Source organism: Hemicordylus capensis, chromosome 3 (assembly GCF_027244095.1).
Source record: "Hemicordylus capensis ecotype Gifberg chromosome 3, rHemCap1.1.pri, whole genome shotgun sequence".
NCBI lineage: Eukaryota > Metazoa > Chordata > Lepidosauria > Squamata > Cordylidae > Hemicordylus > Hemicordylus capensis.
This window is the reverse complement of record NC_069659.1, coordinates 243,300,892-243,318,615: the sequence shown is the minus strand read 5'-3', so window position 1 is coordinate 243,318,615 and position 17,724 is coordinate 243,300,892. Positions and strand designations below refer to the sequence as shown.

The 17,724-nt window shown below is 45.0% G+C and overlaps 1 protein-coding gene across 4 annotated transcripts in view; it reads right to left on the bottom strand.

The window, feature by feature from the left end:
• Positions 1-17,724, bottom strand: part of LOC128351936 (lipase member M-like) — a 49,834-nt gene that overhangs the window by 14,706 nt on the left and 17,404 nt on the right. For all 4 annotated transcript variants that reach the window (XM_053312028.1, XM_053312027.1, XM_053312025.1 and 1 more), the window contains exons 3-5: positions 17,055-17,172; positions 9,130-9,328; positions 6,694-6,803 (exon numbers count right to left, since the gene is read on the bottom strand). In XM_053312028.1, coding sequence (XP_053168003.1) covers positions 6,694-6,803; positions 9,130-9,328; positions 17,055-17,172 — 427 coding nt within the window. The remainder of the gene's footprint in view (positions 1-6,693; positions 6,804-9,129; positions 9,329-17,054; positions 17,173-17,724) is intronic.

Genomic DNA, 17,724 nt, shown 5'->3' with positions numbered 1-17,724 from the left:
GCGGACAATGGGCACATCAATTATAGGAGCATGTCTGCTTCCTCCCCTGCTGTTGTCACTCCTCAGTTGGTTGAACCCCAGCTTGTGTGCTGGGAGTTTAGTTGCAGGGGATGATCTATGTGTTCCCCTTACAGGTTCCGCCACAATTGTGGGTTTTGTGGGGCCAAACACCTCAGCACCAACTGCCCCAAGATGCACAGCTTCAGGAGTGGGAACAGTGAGCTGGGATCAGGAAGGAAAGGCAGAGGAGGGGTGGGCCCTGCTCCTACTGGAAAGGGGGCCTGGCCCCATTAGGCTTTAGGTACTGTAGGAACTGCTGGCTGGTTATCCTTTATGGGAACAGTCAGCTTATTTGTTTAGGGGTTTTAGTGAGGGTTTTCAAATCCCATGCCAGTTCCCAAGGCTGCATGTCACCTCTCAAAATCTGAGGTCTATTCAAGACATGGAGGAGGTCATGCTAATTCATAAGGAGGTTTAACTGGGCAGGGTGCTGGGGCCTTTTTGTGTCCTTGCCACTTCCTAATTTGCACATTTCGCCTTTGGGCATCATCCCTAAAAAGAGCCCAGGTGAGTCCTGCCTCATTCATCATTTGTCTTTCCCCAAGGGCTCTTAAATCAACGACAGGAGACTGGTGGAGCTTTGCTCCATCACGTATACACCTTGTAACGAGGTGGTGCATATATTCCGTACCTGTGGGCCTGGTGCCCTCATGGCAAAATGTGATCTTGAGTTGGCTTTCTGGCTCCTGCCAGTGTGCCCTGCTGATTTTGACTTCCTGGGATTTGCCTTTCAGGACCTCTATTATATCGACAAGGCCCTGCCAATGGGTTGCTTGGCTTCATGTGCTGCCTTTGAGTCCTTTGGTTCATTTTTGGAGTGGATGTTGCAGAGGTGGTCTGGTGTCCGCTCTACTGTGCATTCATTGAATGATTTTATTTTTGTTGAACCCAGGGTTTCAAAACAATATGAACACTTGTGCATCATCATGGAATTCTGTGCTGAATTAGGGGTCTTGCTTGATAGGGATAAGACTAAAGGTCTTTCCTGGGAATAGTGTTAGACACAGTTACAGGATGCTCATGGCCAAGGTTTATTAATTATTCATTCATTTATTTATTTGATTTTTATACTGCCCTTCCGAAATGGCTAAGGGCGGTTAAGGTTTGTCAGGGCCTTTCAGTTAGGAAGCTTACCCTTCATCAATTGCAGGTTCTCTAAGGTCACCTGAACTTTGCATGCAAGATTGTAGCTCCTGGCAGTCTGTTCCTGCTGTATCTCTGTGATGCTACTGTGGGACTGAAGGAGCCCCACCACAGGCTGTGTGTGTCGGCACAAATGAGGGCTGCCCTTCAAGATTGGGCAACATATTTGGACTGCTTTAATGGACTCCTTTAGCTTTAATCGACTCCTTTAATGAAATCCATGCTCTCCTCACCCTTCGGGTGAGCAGAGCATCTGCTTGAAGCGACCTCTAGGTGCACTTCATTGTGGCTGGTGAGTCCAGATTTGATGTTAATTTTAGGGGCCACTGGTGTCCTGCTCCATGGCTCAGTGATTGGGAAACTTGGGGACATATTAGGGACCTCACTTTTCTTGAGTTTTTTTTTCCCTTTTGTAGTGGCTGTGCACATCTGGGCTGAAATGTTTGCCAATTCCGCAGTAAGGTTCTGGTGTGAAAACTTGGCCACTGTTCATGTTATTAATACACAGGTCTAGCAGACTGATGACACTGGTGTGGACGTTTGTATTGCAGTGTTTGCACCACAATATTCAATTTATGGCCCGTCATGTCCCAGGGTTGCAAAATGGTATTGTAGTAGTAGTAATTTTATTTTGGTCACTGACCAGCAAATGCAGAAGAGCAAAAGTAAAAAAAAGAAAGAAAAATATATAACATTCCTAAAAGTTCCTAGAAACATCTAAACATATTAGGGGGAAATACCAACCTTGTTTGAGGAGAGACAAGAAAAGGGAAATCGACTCAGTTTATAACAGCTATCCTTGACATATAGTGATATTTAGTTGTTCAGGTACAAAGCAAGGTCTTACAAATTCTGCTAGCAATTAGGCAGAACTTGGCAACTGCATAAGAGAACTTGTCATCACGGTCTGATAAAAGATAGCATATATAAAAATCATCGGAGCAGCACAATAGATGGTATTGTGGAAGCACTTTCTCATTCAAGGCAGACAGGAACTGGATTCCATGCCACTGGGGCTCTGGAACCTTGGCACATCAAGGTACACAGGGTGATTTGGGCCTCTTTGGCTCTAAGCACAAAGGTGGCCTACGATAGGAAGGTCAGGGCTTTCCAACACTTCAGGTTGCAGGTAGGGTTAGCTGACCTATGGCCTGCCCCACCTGATGACCTTATGCAGTTCTGGGTGCCTCTGAGGTCTCCTGGCCAACACAATGGTGAGGCTCCTGGCAGCCTTGGCATTCTTTTTCAAGGTACATGGTTTTGCAGACACCACTTTGGACTTCCGCATGTGATGGATGGTTGAAGGTTAGATGCAGGAGTATCCACACCAACGTGATGTCCGCTGTCCCTTCAAGCCTGAAATCTTGGAATCCATGATAAGGATCCTGCCTTCCATTTGTGAGTCTGCCTGTGAGGTGTCCCTGTTTCACGCTGCCATGGTAGTGGCATTTTGGGGGGCTCAGAACTAATTCCTAGAGGACACAATGGGCCTAGGGCCTGGGTGGTACAGCAGGTTGATTTAATACTCTTTGCCAAGCATGTGACCATTCAGCATCATTACTCGAAGACTGAGTAGAGGAGTAAGGGGCAGCTAGTCACTCTTCGCTGAGCTGCTGGCTCAAACCTATGCCCAGTGCCTGCTTTGGAACACTACACTATGAGGCACTTCACACAATTGCTGTGAAGCGCCTCAATGAGGTAGGTTTAGCCCACTCTTCCTGCAGACGATCGGCAGTGGAGCCCTGGGCAGCCGGATTGGCTGCCCACACAACTGCCAGCTCTGTCACAGAACTGGCGGGGGCTGTGGGGATCGGGGGCTGTGTGGCCCCCCAGAAGTCCCAAGATGCCCCATGTAAGCTCACGGGGCATCCTGGAAAGACCCCCGAGCCCGGGAGGCTGCAAGAAACCTCCTGGCTGGGGGTCTACGCCTGTGTCACCGCATGCAGTGGCAACAGACTAGGAAAGAAATGAGGTTAACGGAGCACTCGCTCCATTAACCTCATTTAGGGGGAGAGCGTTTTAGGTGGGCTAGTTGCCTTGGGAGCACCGGGCTCACCTGCGAGCCTGGTGGTTCCCACAATCCATGGAAAACACGCTAAATTCCCTTAGCCCACTTTCTGTTGATCATGGGAATAGCCTCTATGTGTGTTCTTTGGCTGGGTCTTCTCCAGGGTGTCTATTCCAGCACAGCAATGGTTCTCCTTTGACTGAATTTCAATTTGGGCAGTTCTGCAGTATATAGCCCCTCCCTGTGTCAGACAGAGTGTGTTTTAAATGGGCACTGTAGGGTGGTGAGCACCTTAAAACATGCAGTTGGCATTAGGAGGGTTCCTTGGAAGTCCTTGGAGGCTCCACAGCCCATGGAGCGCTATCTTTGTAGATCCTCTAGCCTTCTGAGGAATCACCAACCTTAAAGGGCTTATGGCTTGAGGACGGGGATCTCAGGGCAGGTAGCTTTGACAATAGGTCGGCTAAGATGGCAGCACCAACCACAGGGCTGATGCTGACCGGAGCCAAGGTGTATCACCTGTTCATGCTTAGGTAGATTCTCTGTGGCCAGCAAAACTTTAGTTGCCATACTGTGGGAGGTGGAGAGCCAATCCTTTTCTTTTTTCGTAATAATATTGAATAAAGTTGTGGCCCTTTAAATCCATTTATCTTGTCTCATATCTTCACTGAGTCTGGCCACAATGAATTTTGTTGTTGAATATCATAATTCCAATTGGCAATGCAAATTGAATTTGCCAAGGGTTTAAAGAGAAGCCTTTTGAGAAAGAAAGACCTCATCCCCTTTGAATATCTTGAGAGCTCAGTGCAACTGAGTACGCAGTCTGAGGGTGCTTCTGGATCCAAACCTCTCCCTGGAGTCCCAGGTTGAAGAAGTGGCCAGAGGTTCTTTTTATCAGCTTTGGCTGATATGCCAGCTGCGTCCACTTCTTGAGATGAACGACCTCAAAATGGTGGTGCACATGCTGGTAACCCCTAGGCTGCATTACTGCAATGAGCTCTATGTGGGGCTGCCTTTGTACGTAGTCCAGAAACTGCAGTTGGTCCAGAATGTGGCTACCAGTTTGCTCTCTGGGACATCTAGGAGAGACCATATTACTCCTGTGTTGAAAGAACTACACTGGCTGCCAATGCATTTCAGGGCAAAATACAAGGTGCTGGTTATTACCTATAAAGCCCTAAACAGCATAGGCCCTGGGTATTTAAGAGAACATCTTCTTCACCATGAGCCTCACCACCTGTTAAGATCATCTGGAGAGGTTTGTCTGCAGTTGCCGCCAACTCATTTGACAGCTGCTTGGGAACGGGCCTTCTCCATTGCTGCCCCTGGACTTTGGAATGCGCTCCCTGTTGAAATAAGAGCCTCCCCATCTCAGGGAACTTTTTAAAAGGCACTGAAGATGTATTTATTCACCCAGACTTTGAATTCGATTTATGGTTCTAATTTTTAATGTTGGTTTTAAATTATTTTAATGTTAATGATTTTAATGTTTAAATGATTTTTACTTGTTTGTATGTTTTAATGTTTTAAATATTTTAATTGTCAAGCGCAATTAAGAGATGCAAGTTTTGGGAGGTATAAAAATATGAGATGCAAGTTTTGGGAGGTATAAAAATATGTTAAATAAACAAACGACAATGCATATTAAACTACCAAAGAACAGTAGTTTATTACTTGGAGGCAGAGTTCAAAAGTTGTGACGTCAAAGACTAATGGCAAAAGAGGCCTGAAGTTGCTACAAAGCTTGTAACAAAGCTCTTGTTTAACCCCCCCCCCAAAAACCCCCAACAACAACAACAACACCCTGCTGAGCTGTTAAGGTGGAGATACTACAAAAGCAAGTTAGACAAATTCTGTGTTTGTACAAGCTTCTCTCTCCTAAGACTTAAGAAAAGTATTTTGGCTTATCTGGTAATCTCTAATACTTCTTTGCACTTTTGCATTTGCTATTTATGAACTATATCGCCACCTAATGGCACAGCGGGAAATGACTTGCCTAGCAAGCATGAGGTTGCCGGTTTGAATCCCCACTGGTATGTTTCCCAGACTATGGGAAGCACCTATATCGGGCAGCAGCGATATAGGAAGATGCTGAAAGGCATCATCTCATACTGTGTGGGAGATGGCAATGGTAAACCCCTCCTGTATTCTACCACAGAAAAACCACAGGGCTCTGTGGTCACCGGGAGTCAACACCGATTCAAGGGTGCACTTTACCTTTACCTTTATTTATGAGCTATAGTCATGCTCAACATTGGTGCTGAAAAAAATTTTTTTAAGTAGAAAGTGGTGAATTTAGTACCCCCCGCCCCTTACTCTGGTCTCTTTGCTGGCAGATAATGTTGAGGGTAAAAAAAAGAGCACTGGTGAATATGGATAGTTTAATGGGCTTGGTTAAGAACATAAGAACAGCCCTGCTGGATCAGGACCAAGGCTTATCTAGTCCAGCATCCTGTTTCACACAGTGGCCCACCAGATGCCTCTGAGAAGTCCACAGGCAAGAGTTGAGGGCATGCTCTCTCTCCTGCTGTTGCTCCCCTGCAACTGGTATTTAGAGGCATCTTGCCTCTTAGGTTGAGTGTGGCCTATAGCCTTCATCATAGCCATTTATAGCTATTGGTTCTCTTATGAGGTCAGCCTTTTCAAACTTCTGAAGCTTCAAATCTTGCTTTCTATAGTTTCGTCCATACTATATTTCTCAGACTGGACTCTCTACAGCAGTAAGTTACTGACAACTCAAAAACAATATAGAAAACAAACACATTTAATTCTAATGGCTGACATGATCTGCAGCAGCTGTAGAGATAGCAGGAGGTGATGAGATGTTACTGTGGACTACTAAGCAGCAAGGAGCAATGTGTTGGGATCCTCAGCAGCATCCCAGTACCTCCCTCCATCTCCATAGCAGCTGTGGATCATGTCAGCCATCAGAATTAAACTCCATTTAGGAAATTCACTGCATTTATAATGTGTGTGTTTGTATATATGTATGTATATGTAAATATACAAATATGTAAATAAGCAAATATGTAAATAAGCAAATATGTAAATAAGCAAATATGTAAATAAGCAAATATGTAAATAAGCAAATATGTAAATATACAGATATATAGCTATATAAATATATAAATATATTGAGGGAGGAGCTGCTATATACTGAGTCAGAAGATAGGTCCATCTAGCTCAGTATTGTCTACACAGACTGGCAGCAGCTTCTCCAAGGTTGCAGGCGGGAATCTCTCTCAGCCCTATCTTGGAGATGCAGCCAGGGAGGGAACTTGGAACCTTCTGCTCTTCCCAGAGCGGCTCCATCCCCTGAGGGGGATATATTACAGTGCTCACACATTAAGTCTCCCTTTCATATACAGCCAGGGCAGACACTGCTTAGCTAAGGGAACAAGTTATGCTTGCTACCACAAGACCAGCTCTCCTCTCTTATACATACATACATACATACATACACACATATATACAGAACTTACCTAGTGTACTACCCTGGGCCTGGGAAATAACATATAATCCTTCTACCTTAGTTTTCTGCTGAATGAAGTTTATTGTTGCTGGAACATCATACATTCCCATTTCATGAAAACTATAATACATAAAACATGCTTATGAAAATTTGCCCACTTAAATATAGTTAGGTACTATGGAACACTTTATATATCTTTGTGTGTTTGCATATAACCATCCTGCTTGCCTCTTTCATCAGAAATGGGACTTTCAAGGTGGCTAACTATAATTACAATGATACGGCAATCAAAACAATGTGAGGCAAGCAAACCCAGCAACACAATAGGTTTGTTCAATTATCAACTGAATAGAACAATTATCAACTCTGTAGGACAAGCATCCTACCCAGTTCTGGGAGCTATGCTCACTCCCAATCGTTGTGCATAAACAACATAGTAGGAGTTGGGAGGAGAGCTCAAATTGAGGCTCCTGCTGAGTAGGACGATGCCAGCAGTTGAACAAGGTAGGGTGAACAGCCATCCTATCCAGCAGCAGCCTCATACACCAGCACTCTGTCTCCTCCTATCCTTTAATTTACTTGCAGACGATTTTTTTAAAAAATTGGGAGTGTGTACTTGGGATGCTCATCTTACCTAGTTAATAATCATCAGAACAAGCCTAATGTGAAACAGTAGCAAAGCTAACCAAAATATTTAAAAAACAAAACAAAACAAAACAGAAAGCATACTAATGAAATACACATTTGAAAAAAACAGTCTTGATCTTCTGTCTAAATAAACCCAAATGAGTTGCTAACTCACGGAACAAAGAATTTCACAACCTTGTCAACTCTGAGAAGCCCTTCTCCTGCATGCTGACCCTCTGCACTTAGATAGGAAGTGGACACAAAGCAAGACCTCCCCTCCCTCAATGATCCCCTGATAATTACAGTCTGCAGGAAGGTTCAACTGTTCATGTTCCACCACTTGAGGCTTCAAAAGTCAATATCTTGGACTAGAAACAAGCTGGGAGACAATAGCCCACATTCTGTGCATCCATAGGTTGACAGGAGAAGGGCTACATGTTTGGAAAGAACTTCAGTGTCCCACCAGCTGAGCAGAGGAGAAGGGTGGAGTGATTTGCACTTCCCTCACTGCAAAAGATCTTTCTGCTTCTACAAATAGTCCATCAGAGTCACATACTTTCTGCCAGCAGAAAAAAAGCAGTTGCAGGGGCGGAGCCACCTTTGGGCAAACGGGTTCAAAGAACCTGGGCTGCCACCAATCAGGGGCCGCGAGTGTGGCCCCAGACCACTACACCACACATCTGACATCAGATGCAAAGGGCTTTATTTTGGTCCCAAACTCAGCCCGCCCTGTGTTGGCAGTGTGGCTGGAGTGACTATCCCTGCTTTAAAGGCAGGGAGAGCCGCTCCTGGTCTCGCTGACAATGCAGCGGGGCCAATCGATCTCCCTCCCAAACGGGGCTGTACAGCCCCATTTAGGAGAGAGATCGGCCTGCGCTGCATTTAAGGCTGGGAGAGTTGCTCCGGCCCACTCTGCCCAACGCAGAGCATGCCAATCTGCCTTCCAAACCGTTTGGGAGGGAGGCCACATCCCCCACATCTGAAGTCAGAGGCAGAAGCGTGGCACATGGGCCACTGCCAGCCTCCCTATGCTGCTGAGCAGTCATTTCTGTTGGAGATGGACTTCCAGTGCATCAATATTTTGCATTGATTATCCTAATGACCACTAGGGTCATTGGGAGTAGAGGTAGTTAGTGAGGGTCTCCTTACTTGTCCCTGCTTGCATCTATTCTATGACCTTTGATTTGACTCTTCAGATACTTCCTGTGATGAGTCAATCCTCCTCCAGATGGATTCCTACCTCTTCATTATGTATCTTAAAGACGGGATTAGGTCTTTTCTATCCTAACGTTCTTAACCAATAAATCAATTTAATTTAGACTCTACAGTGATCACCCTGCATGCTCCTTAAATAGCTGCAACAACTAAACTCCACACTGCAACTGAAGTGGTAGCCTGCTCGGCACTCTGCTAAATAATCACAAATCTTCAAATCTTCCTCTTTCTCCTCCTCTTCCGCCTCCACTTCCTTCTGCTGCTGCTGCCACTCTACCTCCTGCTGTGCTCCTATTCCTGGCTTTTGAAAAGGCAGGGAGCAGGGAGTGGGAAATGGAAGGATGTATGGAGAAGAGTGGTTACATAGACATTGCATTCTGCTCCTAGCTATTTGCCTTTTTAAAAGCCAGGGAACATGAGGAGGAATAGGCAGCAGCAGCAATGCAACAGCAGTGGCACTCCAATTACTGCAAGGTAAGGGGGAATGCTGGGGTGGAAATGTGCAATTAGGTGGGGAAAGTAAGTTGATATAAATTTACTTCAGGAACAACATATAGGGACAAGTTTCCCTTCCACCCTGCTTCACGCTTTCCCCTGAGCTTACCTGAAATCCCAAAATGCATTTTGGTTATTTGAAAGTGTCTTGTGTCTTCTAGACCAGGTAGTCCCTCTATTATTTAGTATCCAGACATCATAGCCAGAATCTGCTAGAACGAATGCCAGGCTGTTATTGGGAAGATTTGCAATCCAGCACCTACCTTCAGCTCCAAAACCATGAAGCAGTAATACACTTGGTTTAGGCCCTGAAAAAGAAATAAATGGAGCATTAGATAATCTGAGGATAGTCATTCTCCCTAGTTCTTTTTTATTTTTTATTTATGTGCACTTAGAACATCAAACTGTCCCTCTATAATGCTCTATGTTGGCCCACACCAGACATAATGAGGTAGTTTTCACAACCAGCCCTACCTTGGTTGGAGAGCACGAGCCCCAGTATGTTTAGAACCTAAGAACAGCCGTGCTGGATCAGGCCCAAGGCCAATCTAGTCCAACATCCTGTTTTACACAGTGGCCCACCTGATGCCACTGGAATCCACAGGCAGGAGTTGAAGGCGTGCCCTCTCTCCTGCTTTTACTCCCCTGCAACTGATACTCACAGGCATCCTGCCTCTGAGGCAGGAGATGGCCTATAGCCCTCTGACTAGTAGCCGTTGATAGACTTCTCCTCCATGAAGTTATCCAAACCCCTCTTAAAGCCATCCAAACTAGTAACCAACACCAGATCTAGTGGCAGAGAATTCCACAAGTTGATTATGTGTTGTATATAAAAGTACCTCCATTTGTTGGACCTAAATTTCTTGGCAACCAATTTCATGGGATGACCCCTGGTTCTAGTGTTATGTGTGTGAGAGAAAAATTTCTCTCTATCCACTTTCTCTATGCCATGCAAGATTTTTTAGACCTCTATCATGTCTCCCCACAGTTGTCTTTTTTCTAAACTAAAAAGCCCCAGGTGTCGTAGCCTTGCCTCATAAGAAAGGTGCTGTAGGCTGATTATCTTGGTTGCCCTCTTCTGCACCTTTTGAAGTTCTACAATGCCCTTCTTTAGATGTGGTGACCAGAATTGTATGCAGTACTCCAGGTCACGTGTGGCCGCACCATAGTTTTGTATAAGGGCATTATAATATTAGCAGTTTTATTTTCAATCCCCTTCCTAATGATCCTTAGCATGGAATTGGCCTTTTTCACAGCTGCCACACATTGGATCAAAAATTTCAATGAGCTGTCCACCACGAACCCAAGATCCTTCTTCTGGTCAGTCACTGACAGCTCAGATCCCATAAGCGTATACTTGAAGTTCGAGTTTTTCATCCCAATGTTTGTCACTTTACACTTGCCAACGTTGAACTGCATTTGCCATTTTGTCACCCACTCATCCAGTCTGGAGAGGTTCTTTTGGAGCTCTGAACAATCTGTTTTGGATTTCACTACCTGAAACAGTTTGGTATCATCTGCAGATTTGGCCACCTCCCTGCTTACCCTAACTTCTAGATTATTTATGCAGAAATTAAAAAGCACCGGTCCCAGTACAGATCCCTGGGGGACCCCACTTCTTACTTCTCTCCATGGTGAAAACTCTCCATCTATACCTACCCTTTGTTTCCTGTCTTTCAACCAGTTAGCAATCCACACATGTACATGTCCCCTTATCGCATGACAGCTAAGTTTTCTCAAGAGTCTTTGAAGAGGAACTTTGTCAAAAGCTTTTTGGTAGTCCAAGTATACTATGTCAACGGGATCACCTTTATCTACACACTTGTTGACACTCTCAAAAGAACTCCAAAGGGTTTGTGAGGCAAGATTTACCTTTGCAGAAGCCATGCTGGTTCTCCCCGAGAGGGGCTGTTCTTCTATGTGCTTTACAATTTTATCCTTGAGGATACTTGTCATCAGTTTCCCTGGAACAGACCTTAAGCTAACCGGCCTGTAATTTTCCAGATCAGCCCTGGATCCCTTTTTGAAAATTGGTGTTACATTTCCTTCTTTCCAGTCCTCCAGTACAGAGCCTGATTGCAGGGATAAGTTATATATTTTAGCAAGGAGGTCGGCAATTTCACATTTGAGTTTTTGAGGACTCTTGGATTGATGCCATCAGGCGCTGGCGATTTGCTAGTTTTCAGTTTTTCCAGAAAGTTTAGAACATCATCTCTTGTAACTTCTGACTCAGTTCTTTAGCCTCCATCCCTGAAAAGCCTGGTTCAGGAACAGGTATATGCTCAGTATCCTCTGCGTGAAGACGAACACAAAGAATTCATTTAGCTTCTCTGCAACCTCCATTTCCTGCTTAATAATTCCTTTCACTCCCTCATTATCCAAGGGTCCAAACACCTCCCTGGCAGGTTTCCTGCATCTGATGTATTTAAAGAAGTTTTTGTTATTCCCCTTGATTCTTTTAGCTAAATGTTCCTCAAACTCTCTTTTCACCTCCCTTATTGACACCTTGCATTTCTTTTGTTAGAGTTGTGTTCCTTTTTGTTCTCTTCATTTGGGCAGGCCTTCCAATTTCAGAAGGAAGTCTTCTTCCCTTTTATGGCTTCCTTGACTTTACCAGTTAGCCATGCTGGCATCCTCCTGGACTTAGCAGTACCTTTCTTCCTTTTGGGTATACAATCTAACTGGGCTTCTGGTATTGTGGTTTTGAGTAAACTCCATGCATTCTGGAGCTATGTGACTGATTTTCATATTCAGCTTTCTTTTCACCATACTCCTCATTTTGGAGAAGTTTCCCCTTCTGAAATTCAAAGTGTCCGTGTTATACTTCCTTGCTGATTCTCTCCCTGCATATATGTTGAATTTGATGGCACTGTGGTCACTGTTCCCTAACGGGTTGATGACACTGACATCATGCACCAGGTCCTGGGTGCCACTCAGAATTAACTCCAAGGTCACCTTCTCTCTGGTTGGTTCCATGACCAACTGTTCTAGGGCACAGTTATTCAGCATATCTAGAAATTTAACCTCTTTGTCATTACCTGACTGTGAATTTACCCAGTCTATGTGTGGGTAATTGAAGTAATCCATTATTACTGCTCTGCCTCTCATTGATGCCTGATTTCCTCCTGCAACTCCTAGTCACTGTCAGCGTTTTGATCCAGAGGGTGATAGCAATTCCCCAGTAGCAGATTTCCTTTCAGGCCTTGTATTGTCACCTATAGGGTTTCTGTGGAGGATGGGCAGACCTCCATGGGTAGACCTACCCATCTATGGAGGGTAGTCCAGGCCTTCGTTCTGGACTTGGTCTATTTTGGCCGCCGGGACTCGGGGGCCTGGCTGTGGCAGGTAGACCAGGCTTCCATCCTGGACTCAGTCTTTTTTGGCCCCTGGGATTCTGAGGCCTGGTCTGCCCACCACAGATGGCTATGGAGGTCTTTCTAAGTTTTCTGCCTTGTCCGATTCTATCCCTTCTTTAACATACAGTGCTCCTCCTCCTCCTCCCAGGCACCCCTCCCTGTCCTTTCTATAGAGTTTATATCCAGGGATAACAGTGTCCCACTGGTTCTCACTCTTCCACCATGTTTCTGTTGTGCTTACTATATCTATTTCTGTGTTAGCAATCAGCTCACCCATCCCGCTCACCCATCTTGGCTCGGAGGCTTCTGGCATTGGCATATAAGCACCTATATGCTGAATCTCTTACCTGGTGTATGATATCATTCTTTTGGCTCCTTAACCAGTTAGCACAGCCACCTGTCTGCAATTTATGCGGTTCTGCTCTGTCCCCTTCTGTTTTATCTGAATCCTTTACACCCTCATGCCTTAAAGGGTGGCATTTGCCGAACCGGATACTGCCCAGCTCTTGTTGGCTATTCCCCAGGTGTCATTTTAAAAACTGCTCTGCAACCTTTTCGGTTTTAAGCTCCAGCACTCTGGTTCCTTTTGTACAGGTCTTGCTTGCCCCAAAGTGTATCCTAGTGTCTAACAAATTTAAACCCCTCCTCCCGGCACCAATGTCTCATCCACACATTGAGACCCCTCAGCTCTGCCCGTCTCACTGTACCTGTGTGTGGAACAAATAGCATTTCTGAGAATGCTTCCTTGGGGGTCCTGGACTTCAATACACTACCTATCAGCCTAAAATTGGCTTCCAGGACCTCCCGACTACATTTCCCTACATTGCTGGTGCCGACGTGCACCACAACAGCTGTCTCCTCCCCAGCACTGCCTAACAGCCTATCTAGATGCTGTGTGATGTCCGCAACCTTCGCACCAGGCAGAAGTCCTAGTCTGCTTGTTATTTGCCAGGGCTTGCATTGGGGGCTCTGTGGCATTCAGTTGTTGTTTCTCCCTGCCTGGAGGAGGAGGAGTCAGCTAGTGCTGTGGGAGGGCTCTCATTCCTGTGAGCCACATTCCTGTGTCTTAGTTTGATGTCTACCCTCTATATAAGAGGTGAAGGCCCGAGAGCTTAGCCAACAGGGATAGCAAACAGGGCACTGGGGTTTTGCATGGAGTTTAGCAGGAAAGTATGAAGCCTGAAATGAGTTCCCTTGATCACAAGGAGCCCAGTGGGAAGAGAAGGTATTCTTGAGAAATAAAGTATGGACAGTTAAATAGCTGACCAATATAGCTGAGATCTAACTTTCTAATTAACTATCTCTAAAGACTGTAAACTGCTAAGAAAACCAGTTATGAAGATAGAAAGCCAGCAAGGGAGTGGTCACTTCCCAGTGTGTTGCACAGAGTGTCTCCATGGGCAGAAGTCATGGGTGTGTGCTCAGTGCAAGGAGCTCCTGGCTCCCAGGGAGAAAGTTCATTCCCTTGAGACCACTCACTGTGCAGTCAGCATGTGGGCCACGAACTTATCTCTCTATACTTCTAATGATCAAATCGCCCACTACAAGGAGGCCTCCATGCCCCGGAGGAGTATCCCCTGTGCAAGAGGATATGGGCTCATCATCCACGGAAGGGGTCCCTTCCAAAGAAGCATTTTCCTGTTCTTCAGACTGATGTCCTCCTTCCCCAAGACCTTCATTTTCCCTGACAGCAGAGGACCTATCAGTCTTGGAGTGGAATGCCTCTACCACATCCCTGAAGTTCTTATCCGCTTGTCTCTCTGTCTCTGAGCTTCTCTTGACATACAGACTAGGACTTCTCCCTTAAAGAGAAACCAGCACCTCAAAATACCCCTCCTCCTGTTAGTTAGTTTGAAGGGGGGAAAGGCTTGATATTGTTTTGTTTAGAAAAGCTTGCTCACCTCCTGAATCTGCTTCTGCTCTTCCCAGAGTAGGCTTCAAACGGAGAAACAGGAATGTGATTGTGAGAAGCACCAGAATTGCTCCTGATCCCCCAGGTAGCCTGGGTTAAAAGTGAAGTAGGAGGGCATGCGTGCACCTCCTACCTCAAGCCTCAGTTGTGTCGGTGAGTGGGCAGCCTGAAGCTCTTTTCAGGCTGCTGGCAGCCATACTTAACATAGAAGGGAGGAGTGGCAGGGGAAGGAGCCCTCCAGCAGCTGAGAGATATCCCAATTGCATTGCACTGCATTGTAGGATATCAGGTGGCTCAGCTGCTTGCTGCCCACCTTACAAGCACCAGGCCAGTCACTGCTGTGCACATTGTGTAGGCACATGAGCGGTGGACTAATGAAGACTGCATGAAAGGACTAATGAAGACTGTTCATGCTTGGATCATGGAGAAGGCAGGCCAGCCAATGTGGTTGTGTGAACAACCTCGATATTTGTCAAAAAAAGATATTTGGTTTTTTTAAAATGCCATTTTCCTACACCAAAGAGATGTTTGGACAATCACTTGTAAATAGGAGATATTCAGGGCTAACTGACCTCTTTGTATTACTTGACAATGCAAGCAAGTACAATCTAAAAATATATAGGAACATAGGAAGTCGCTTCTACTGAGTCACATCACTAGTGCATCTAGCTCAGTATTTTCTACACCAGGGGTGTACAACATAAATTGCTTGGTGGGCCAGAACCAACCATGACTTTGTGTGGTCTATTTTCAGGGTCTATTTTCAACACATCCATTATTACCTTAAAAATAATTAAGGTAAAAGCTTGCTCACCTCCTAAAAATATTAATAATATTAAGTGAGGGGGCAGGGGGTTAGAGTCAGGGGGAAAGCCGAGGGGGAAAGGGACGGTCTTAGTGGGCTCCAGCATAGGGTTGTGGGATATCTGATCTCAAGCAGCAGCCAACTGCATTAAGCCGCTGCTGTTCATCAGCAGGACGGGCCAAAAGCTCATCACAGCTCCTGTTGTTGCTGCAGGATATTCACACTTGCGGTCCAGCAAAAAGGGCTGGGCATTACATTGGGCCCCCTGGGCCTTACATTTTGCAGGTCTGGTCTACAATGACCGTCAGTGGCTCTCTAAGGTTTTTGAGAGGAGTGTCTCCCAGCCTTACCTGGAGATGCAGGAACTGAATCTTCTGCATTTAGAACAGATGCTCTACCATTGAGCTACAGCCCATCCTCTAAGGGTCTGTAACAGACAGCATGCACATGTACTCACCCAACCAAATGCCAAACCAAGGTGGACCCTGCTTAGCAAAGGGGACAATTCATGCTTGTGACTGCAAGATCAGCTTTCCTCCCATAGCCAGCCAATGCACAACATATACCAGATTTAGTCCAAAAAGTGCTGCTAAACTAAGGGTTATATGGATCAAAGTTTCTCCTGCAGTGTACAATAACCTGACAACTGGGCAAGGTCTTCAGCCAGGGGTGTAGCTATAACTGACTGGATGGGTTCAAAGAACTTGGTGCCTCGGCTCCTGAAGGCCCCCAAGCTCTGCCCCTCCCTACTTTCTTCATTATCTCCCTCACTCTGAGGGGCCGTCGGGGAGAGAGACAAATGTGCACCCCCTCTTCCCTTACTACACCCCTGTCTTCAGCTCTGTTGACACATAGAATTTGTGGCACAGCCACTAGGTAGCATGGAGGATAAGACCTGGCTAAGAAGGACCTATGGACTCTGCCCACATAGGAAGAGATAGAAAAGAAGAAGACTATAACCCCTTTCTACAATTACTTCACGAGGCTATTTCCACAATCACTGGGAAGCAGGCTAAGAGAGCTTAGCCTACTTCCCAGTGATTGTGGGAACCACCGAGCTTGCAGGCAAGCCTGGTGCTCCCAAGGTGGCTAGCCTGCCTAATTCCCCCTCCCCTTAAATGAGGTTAATGAAGTGAGAGCTCTGTTAACCTCATTTTTTGGCTTGTGTGTTGCCACGGTGTGCGGCGACACATGAGTAGACCCCCGACCAGGAGGCTGCAGCCAACCTCCCAGGCTCGGGGGTCTCTCCAGGATGCCATGCGTGCTTGCGTGCTGGCAGTTGTGTGGGCTGCTGATCTGGCTGCCCCAGGGCTGCTCTTTGATCGTTTGTGGGAAGAGTGGGCTAAGAGTGGGCTACTCTCCCTGCAGACCTGACAGAAGCTCTTCTACAAAAAGCAGCTTCATCCTGTCACAGTCTTACTTTCACTTTCATTCTCCCTCACTCTCACAGTCTCAGGCATAGGTATACATTTGATCACTGCAGAGCCTCTTTCCCCTAGATAAGAATTTAAGGGAGGAAAGGGCATAAATAATACTCTCAAATGATTATAATAAACCCTTTTATGCACAATTTTATGGCTGCCAGGTTAGCAATTACCTACAGTTGAACAAATATAGCACCACCTAGGTTGGAAGGTTATTTTGGATTTGGGTTTTGGTATAAATAAGAAAAATAACCAACTTTGTCAGAGGTCTGGAAGGAAAATGGGCAGATCAATGCTTCATTCAAATATGAGTAAATATCATTAGCATGGAATGAGAAAATACAGGACTCAATATTTTATGTAGAGCAATTAAAGGAAGTATTAAGAATGATGAAAGCAATGTATATATTGATCATACATATGATGGTCATTTTTCAAATAAGTGTTTGTCTTCTTTATACATTGGAAAATAAATATATCATGTATATTTATATGTATATTTTTAAAAACCTAGTATCACATTACAAAAAAAATTACCTCTTTTATTTGGAGCATGTTTTCCACTGGGAATCCTGTTTACCTGTAGGTAATAGCCATCATCTGTCAGGACTTCATACTCTTGACTGGGGTATTCCCAATATTGGATTATTTCACTCTATAATAATAAAAAAAATCCTTTGTTGAAAAAATCAAATTTGTACAGTATGCCTTTTACAGGGAACTTCCACAATAGAGTTCTGTGAGCTAAAAGTACTCAAGCCCAATTCTATTGTTAAGCAACAGTAATACTTCCATAGATTTAAGCCCTCATAATATGATGACATGATGTGATGACATCATGTTTATGTGATGACAAACATTCCATGGAACAATTACATTAAATGAAGCCAGTGTGTATTTTGACTTTGACTCAGAGGCTAATTTTGACAGCTGTTGTAAAATATTGGCTAAGAGTACAAACCTGAAAGTAACTAGTTCCAAATCCAATGCATCCATCAATTACTAACTGATGTCCAGTTCCTACCATTTCCATCAATTTTTCAGTTTCTGCTTATCATGTAACTCTTAAAAGCAGCAATGGGTGAGTTCTTCAAAACTCAGTTTAAACTAACTCAGAATGTATTGGATGTATAGATACAGATAAAATTGGGTCACTTTTCTGAGCCAATTCCTAATTGCAGTAGCCTTCAAGATAACTGCCTCCTTC